The following is a 9,003-nucleotide window of genomic DNA, read 5'->3' as shown; positions in this document are numbered from 1 at the left end:
TTTAAACAAACTTAAACCAAACATAAACCCTTGTTAAAACTTTCTTAAACTTGTTTTAAAACTCTTATTTGGTTAGTTGGAGAGCTGAAGGTAATGGGGTATTTATACCCTCTCAAAACTCAGCCAAAACTCCCAAAACAAAAGACCAAAAACACCCCAGCAACGGTAACAAAAATAGCCGTTGGAAGCAGTCAGAACGAGCGATGGTGACCGAAGAAATTCGCGGTCGACCGACAGAAACGATCGGTCGACCGATGGAAATTTCGGTCGACCGCTATCCAGGTCAAACACGAGAAAAACACCAGCTGACTTATCCGGTCGACCGAAGGAAGCTCTCGGTCGACCGCGGTGGTCGACCGACGAACTCTCTGTCGCCCAGTGAACACGAGAAGTCAGGTTCGGTCGACCGGTTCGGTCGACCGAAAACTGACATACTCAAAACCTGATTTTAAAAGAGAATGTTTGACTTTTGGAAAATTGTTAAAAATAACAAATGAAGTCCAAAAATTATGAAACTTTGGGAAATGTATATAAACATGAAAACAAACATGTTACAAAAAGAATTTTCCAAATTTCATTTCCCATTTGTGAAAAATCATCATTTTGCAAAATAGTCCAAAACATGAAAATATGAGATACTTGAATTTTGATGTTTTGACATAAACCAACTTTTGAAACTTTGTGAAATGTTTTTATAGACTTAGTAAAACATGTATAAACTGATATTAAAGTCTACAAACTAAGAATACAATATTTTCACAAATACAATAGAAAATGAAACCTATGAGTATGTATATGAAAATATATTTGTTTCATATCTAAGTAGATAAACCAAATCACAATATGAAACATGTAATTTCATATTTATAAACATGAAAACTAAAACTTGTGTTGTATATATATGTGACTACATATATATACAAGGAAACCAATAAAATGTGTGTGTATAGATAATTGAGCTTAAGGTACTAACACACTTAATATAAACTCTTAAACTAAATTACCCAAGCTTGATCTTGATCTTCATTGAGCTCAACTTGGTACACGTGCGGATGAAGCTTGAACTTGATCTTTAACTATGAATAGCAAGGCTTCACCCCGACATTCCGCCAACCTCCATTGGATATCATCGTTGAAGCTCTATTCCATCCATCCTCCAACACCTTGTTTGCCTAGAATAAATACGAAAACACAAACACTAGACAAACAACATTAGTAGTAAATTGTTTGTAAATCATCATCAAAACAAGAAGGCCAACAATCTCCCCCTTTTTGATGATGACAAACAATTTAAAAAAAAGATATATGCATGAAAGGACATGAATATACAAAGTATAATATATCATGCATATAAACAAGAAAAAATATACTCACAATATTTCTCCCCGTTTGACAACATCAAAAAGGGGACAAAAGAATTAAGAGAGCGAAAGCTCCCCCTATCAATAAGCATAGGTGAGTATAAAAAGAATATATATAGGGATTGCTCCCCCTATCAAAAAGCCATATAGAAAATATGCAATGAAGATCATGGCAAACATATGTGAGCAAGCATAGATGAATATGCTAAGCACTCCTCATATACGAAAAGATAATGAGAACACATATGAATATATCAATGTGAAAGAAGTGTCTCATTAGCACAAAAAAATATAAAAACCATATAAAAGAATAGATTTATGAAAATAAAGAAGAGGAACATGAGAGTCATGCAAAAAGTTTTCAAATGAAAACAAATCAACCAAAAGAAATCATTAATCAAGATTTTAGTCCAAAACCCATGTTTGATCAAAGATAGAATCTCCTTTGTGGGATTTGATCAAACCACATATGGAATACATTATAAGGCACGAATAGATGATCCATAAGCACAAACATATAAATATCAACATATAAGTGAAATATAATGAATTCAAAGCAACAAATCAAAACAAAATATTTAACAAAAGAATTTCAAGAGAGGCAACAATATATCAAGCTCTAAAGCTTGTTCTAACCCATATAATCATTCTAGCATCCAGTAAACATGATTTGGGAATAAACACCCAATAAACCCGGAGGGTTATATAAATGCAAACCTCTCATTAAAGCAAAACCAATGATCATGAAAACAAAAGAATTTAGCGAATAAAAGAAATTGTTTTCATAAAAGTTTAAAATGCATTTTTCAAAACCAAGAAAGAGAAAAATAAAAACACTAAAATTCTTGGTTTAAAAATTATTTTGGCACCCAAGCATTCTTGGTGCCGGATTGTTCAGGGACATGACCCCTATCAATAAAGCTCAAAGCCCTAGGGTTATGAACCCTCTTAGGCGCATATGGTGCACTAACATGGTCAAAACAATATTTATTCAAATGACCCTTCCGATTGCAATTTGTGCAATGAAAGAGATCCATTTGTTTTTGTGGACCATTAGCTCGTGCACGGGAATCATTTGCAAATAAAGATTTTCTTTTAAAATTATTTTGCAAATGAGAAACATTCTTAAACAATGGTCTATTTGGAACATATTGCAATTTAGAAGCTTTTTGTATATCAAAACAAAATTTAGCAAGATGTCCAAACCTACCACAAACATCACATTTAAAAACATGTGGTCTATTGGAAGCATTTGTCAAATGAGATTTTCTTTTCAAATCAAAGCAATATTTGGCCAAATGACCAAAACGACCACAATAATCACACTTGAACACACTAGCATGCTTATGATGAACTTTGTGAGAATGAGCATGTGAATGTGTAAGTGTACAAGATGAAGAAGCTATATGAGATGCACAAGGAACATTAGAATTCTTATGTTTGTGTGCATCATAACAAAACTTAGCTAAATGACCTTGACGGCCGCAAATAGAACACTTATAAGTTTTGCTATACATGTGTGCATAATGAGTAGATGATTTTGATTTAGTCTTGGCACACATGTCCATAAGCCTCTTATGATTATTAATGCATATTTTCAAAGTTGAATCTAAAGATGAAATACTATTTTTCATAAGATTCAAATCTTCATTTTTAGGCACATATGCATTTTTAGAAGTAGAACATAAATAGTTATTTATAAAAGAAGCTGTATCATTCTTTATGTTCTCTACTTCTAACATGGCATCAATCTTAGCATGAGATAAGCTAGAAATGGATGATGATAATTTCTCATTTTCCAATTTTAACATATCATTACTTTCTTTAAGAGCAACATTTTCTTTGGAAATGATATCAAAATTGGAAGCTAGCTTCTCATGATCGGATTTTAAAACATCATGCTTGCTTTTTAAATCATTAAAATCATTTTGCAATTTGTTAAAGGCATGCAATAATTTTTCACTAGCACACGCAAGTTCATCACTAGATAAATCATTAGTTGTTTCGAACTCGCAAACCTCACTAGGGCTATCGCCTAGTGGCCGTGTGCATGATGCTCCACATGAACTTGAAGTGATCACGGAGTTCGGACCTTCCGTCCTACGTCTTCGCTCCCCACTCCCGGGGAGAAATCCACTATCACAATCCGGTTTGGAAGCCGGAACTTCTACACACTCGGTTTTCTAGCTAACCGAAAACTCAACAACTCACACTCTTGCAAACCCACTCTACACCCTCACAAGTGTTGGACCTAGCCGTATCTCCCTCAAGTGCTCGGTTACAACCTTTCCCTAGGTTCGTCAACCGACGCCACTCCTCTTGGGACGATCCCCGACTCTCACCACACACTCCTCTCGGTGTACACGTGTATTACAAAGTGATCTCACGATTAAGCACAATACAAAGTATCTCACAATAAGCACAATATAAATCAAATGATTGTTCTCTAAACAAGATGAGAACTCAATTAAGCACAACTCTTAGTCACAAACCCACAACCCCAAATTATACTATGTATGTAAATACAATAAGCTCAATGATTGTGTGTGTAAACAAAGAGTAAATCAAATCAAAACTAAACTCAATGTAGTTCTAGCTTAATAACAATGATAATCAAATATATAAAAAAAGCTAGAAATAGAGTTTAGAAAACTTCTCAATAGATCAAGAGTTGGAGGGAGAATAGTTGAATGCCCAAACACCAATAGATGATCTCCTCAAGCTCTTGTGAAATTGATTTCTCAAAAACAAACTCTCAAATGCTTAAAAGCTTTTTAAACAAACTTAAACCAAACATAAACCCTTGTTAAAACTTTCTTAAACTTGTTTTAAAACTCTCATTTGGTTAGTTGGAGAGCTGAAGGCAATGGGGTATTTATACCCTCTCAAAACTCAGCTAAAACTCCCAAAACAAAAGACCAAAAACACCCCAACAACGGTAACAAAAATAGCCGTTGGAAGCAGTGAGAACGAGCGATGGTCGACCAAAGAAATTCGCGGTCGACCGACAGAAACGATCGGTCGACCGACGGAAATTTTGGTCGACCGCTATCCAGGTCAAACACGAGAAAAACACCAGCTGACTTATCCGGTCGACCGGTGCGGTCGACCGAAGGAAGCTCTCGGTCGACCGCGACGGTCGACCGATGAACTCTCTGTCGCCCAGTGAACACGAGAAGTCAGGTTCGGTCGACCGGTTCGGTCGATCGAAAACTGACATACTCAAAACCTGATTTTAAAAGAGAATTTTTACTTTTGGAAAATTATTAAAAATAACAAATAAAGTCCAAAAATTATGAAACTTTGGGAAATGTATATAAACATGAAAACAAATATGTTACAAAAAGAATTTTCCAAATTGCATTTCCCATTTGTGAAAAATCATCATTTTTCAAAATAGTCCAAAACATGAAAATATGAGATACTTGAATTTTGATGTTTTGACATAAACCAACTTTTGAAACTTTGTGAAATATTTTTATAGACTTAGTAAAACATGTATAAACTGATATTGAAGTCTACAAACTAAGAATACAAAATTTTCACAAATACAATAGAAAATGAAACCTATGAGTATGTATATGAAAATATATTTGTTTCATATCTATGTAGATAAACCAAATCACAATAATAAATATGAAACATGTAATTTCATATTTATAAACATGAAAACCAAAACTTGTGTTGTATATATATGTGATTACATATATATACAAGGAAACTAATAAAATGTGTGTGTATAGATAATTGAGCTTAGAGTACTTAACACTGAATAGCAAGGCTTCAACCCGAAATTCCGCCAACCTCCATTGGATATCATCGTTGAAGCTCTATTCCATCCATCCTCCAACACCTTGTTTGCCTAGAATAAATACGAAAACACAAACACTAGACAAACAACATTAGAAGTAAATTGTTTGTTAAACATCATTAAAACAAGAAGGCCAACAGATCCGCTAGCGGAAGACGCCCTCATTCAGATTCGTAAAGCCATTAGGGCCCCTTACATCCTGATATGTCTCGTCGTACCCGCCACCCTCAAAATTAGGAAAGTAACGGAAAACATGGTAGTTGAGGCCTCTTGATAAGATTTGTCAGACCAAAATCATGTACCAGCCCTCCCACTTAGCCGCCTCAAGCCACCGAACAAAAGGATTAAAAGCTCCACTACATGGAGAGGTTGCCGTCATCAGCGAGGGGCGGTGTAAGACAAACCACTTTGGGAAATGTATATAAACATGAAAACAAATATGTTACAAAAAGAATTTTCCAAATTGCATTTCCCATTTGTGAAAAATCATCATTTTTCAAAATAGTCCAAAACATGAAAATATGAGATACTTGAATTTTGATGTTTTGACATAAACCAACTTTTGAAACTTTGTGAAATATTTTTATAGACTTAGTAAAACATGTATAAACTGATATTGAAGTCTACAAACTAAGAATACAAAATTTTCACAAATACAATAGAAAATGAAACCTATGAGTATGTATATGAAAATATATTTGTTTCATATCTAAGTAGATAAACCAAATCACAATATGAAACATATAATTTCATATTTATAAACATGAAAACTAAAACTTGTGTTGTATATATATGTGACTACATATATATACAAGGAAACCAATAAAATGTGTGTGTGTAGATAATTGAGCTTAAGGTACTAACACACATAATATAAACTCCTAAACTAAATTACCCAAGCTTGATCTTGATCTTCATTGAGCTCAACTTGGTACACGTGCGGATGAAGCTTGAACTTGATCTTTAACTATGAATAGCAAGGCTTCAACCCGAAATTCCGCCAACCTCCATTGGATATCATCGTTGAAGCTCTATTCCATCCATCCTCCAACACCTTGTTTGCCTAGAATAAATACGAAAACACAAACACTAGACAAACAACATTAGAAGTAAATTGTTTGTTAAACATCATTAAAACAAGAAGGCCAACAGATCCTACTAAGGTGGAGGCAGTACTAGATTGGGACACGCCGAAGACCATTTTAGAGATTCGTAGTTTCTTAGGTTTGACCAGCTATTACAGAAAATTCATTTAGGACTTTTCGAAGATTGTGATGCCACTTACACGCCTTATGAAAAAGGGTGTACAGTTTGTTTGGGGCACGGAGTGCCAGGGGGTCTTTGAAACTTTGAAGGCTAAGTTGACTTTAGCGTCGATGTTGACCATTTCGAACTGTGATAGGACCTTTCTTATCTACACTGATGTGTCATTATCGGGTCATGGAGGTGTTTTGATGCAGACCCAGAGAGTGGTAGCCTACATTTCGAGACAGTTGAGGACTCATGAGCAGAATTATCCTACGCATAATTTGGAGTTAGCAGCAGTGGTTTTTGCATTGAAGACTTGGAGACATTATCTGTATGGTGTGCAATTTGAGCTTTTCACGGATCACCAGAGTCTGAAGTACCTTTTCTCCCAGAAGAAACTCAACTAGAGGTAGCAACGATGGGTCAATCTTATTAAAGATTATGAGTTCGCGATTTAATACCATCTGTGGAAGGCGAACGTGGTAGCAGACATACTGAGTAGGAAGCATCATTGTGGACTTACAACTTTGAGGTGTTCATTACATCGAGATGTTTGCACCCTCAGTCAGTTTGCCTTTAGCCCGGAGATTGGCGGGAGCAGCGTATTTTGGGGAGCTATGTCAGTACAGCCATCTTGAAGTGACAGAGTAGTCAGAGCTCAGGTAGAGGATTCTTAGATTCAAACCCGAAAGAGGAAGATTTCCAAAGAGCCCAAGGCTAATTGGACCGTTGGAGCAGATGGAGACCTTCGAATGAAGGGACGATTAGTGATGACTGGAAGTTCACAGCTGAAGAAGGACTTATTCGATGAGGTGCATCGTACCTGGTATACAGTACATCCAGGCACACCAAAAATGTACGAGGACCTGAAGATACACTTTTGGTGGAATGGCATGCGTAGGGAGATTGTGGAGTATGTGGCCAAGTTCTTTACCTACCGGCAAGTGAAGGCAAAACATCAGAAACCAGCAAGAACCCTACAGCCTTTCCCATTCTAGAATGGAAATGGGTGGATATTTCTATGGGCTTCATTGCAGGATTGCCGAGATTAAAGAGGTGGAATGATTCCATTTGTGTGATAGTTGATCGGCTAACGAAGTTAGCACATTTAATTCCGATGAAGACGACTTATGCGGCAGAGACTTACGCGTGGATATTCATTCAGGAGATAGTGAGATTGTATGGAGTTCCAGAGACTCAAACCGAGGCTTAGTTTTCACTTCACATTTCTAGAGGAGCTTCAAGAACTCTTTCGGTAGCCAGTTATCGTATTCTAGTATCTTCCACCAGCAGACAGATGGACAAATAGAGAGAGTCAACCAAACGTTGGAGGATATATTGTGGGCATGTGTCATAGATTTTTAGGGCAGTTAGGACGACCATATTCCACTGATCGATTTCACTTATAACAACAGTTACCAAGCGACTATTGGTATGGCACTATATGAGACGTTGTATGGGAGGCCTTGTAGATCACCTATTTGTTGGGCAGAACCAGATGATAGCTTACTACTTAGGCCGAAGCTTGTAAGACAGACCACAGAGAAGGTAACAATAATTCGGGAGCGCATTCTTGCAGTGCAGAGTTATCAGAAGAGTTATGCAGATTAGAGATGATGACCGCTAGAGTTCCAGGTTAAGGACAATGTCTTGTTGAAAGTATCACCAATGAAGGGAGTTCAGCGATTTTGTAGACGGAGGAAACTTGACCCGAGGTATATTGGTCTATTTAGGATAGTGGAGCGCATTAGAACCGTTTCATATCGGTTAGATCTTCCAGCATTGATGTCGAGTATACACGATGTTTTTCATGTTTTGATGTTTAAGAAGCATCTACGCGAAGAGGGATAGCAGCAAGTGCTAGACGTGCCAGAGATTGAAATTCATGATGATTTGACTACTATGGAAATTCATGTATGTATTCTTGCCAAGGAGAACAAGAGACTTAGAAACAAAGTGATACCTCTAGTCAAAGTTCAATGGAACCGGAAAGGAGCTGAGGAGACTTCTTGGGAGCGCGAGGAGGATATGCGTCGTGACTTCCCGTACCTATTTGAGTAGGTAAATTGATTGATTGATTATGATTTACTCTTCTTTATGATTTATTTATATGGTCATATTTATATTTAATGCTAGAATGGTATTAACACTTAGCTCCTAATCATTTGGAACACATGATATATATATAAGGGAGTCCTTGTTTGAATTTTTCACCCGATGTACTAGTTCTGTTTAGTTAGGAGTTAAGTGGAAGTATCCACATTCGATATGGTTAAGTGTAGATATTGCTATGTTTCATATCTGGGGATTAATGGTACGAGATGTGTACGAGAGGGTTTCCTTGTCTGGATTATCCCCTCTTAGTGCTTTTCTCATATTATTAATCCCTAAGATACGATTGCACAATTTCGAGGACAAAATTCTTTTAAGTGGGAAAGAATATAAAACCTCGTGACTTTGAATATTATGTGATAAATAATAATAAAATATGCTATATGGTGATAAATAACATATTTTGATGTTTGAGTACGCCAGAAATTGATTTGAGATCAATTCAATGTATATATGTGAGGGGAGGAGAGA

At 36.3% G+C, this 9,003-nt stretch overlaps 1 protein-coding gene across 1 annotated transcript; it reads left to right on the top strand.

Moving 5' to 3' along the window:
- LOC109826569 lies at positions 7,191-8,031 on the top strand. The gene is made up of 2 exons (XM_020393597.1): positions 7,191-7,360; positions 7,836-8,031. The coding sequence occupies exons 1-2, from the start codon at positions 7,191-7,193 to the stop codon at positions 8,029-8,031; spliced, it is 366 nt and encodes a 121-aa protein (XP_020249186.1).

The sequence above is a fragment of the Asparagus officinalis genome, chromosome 10 (genome assembly GCF_001876935.1).
Source record: "Asparagus officinalis chromosome 10, Aspof.V1, whole genome shotgun sequence".
In the NCBI taxonomy this organism is placed as follows: domain Eukaryota; kingdom Viridiplantae; phylum Streptophyta; class Magnoliopsida; order Asparagales; family Asparagaceae; genus Asparagus; species Asparagus officinalis.
This window is presented reverse-complemented; position numbering and strand designations above follow the sequence as displayed.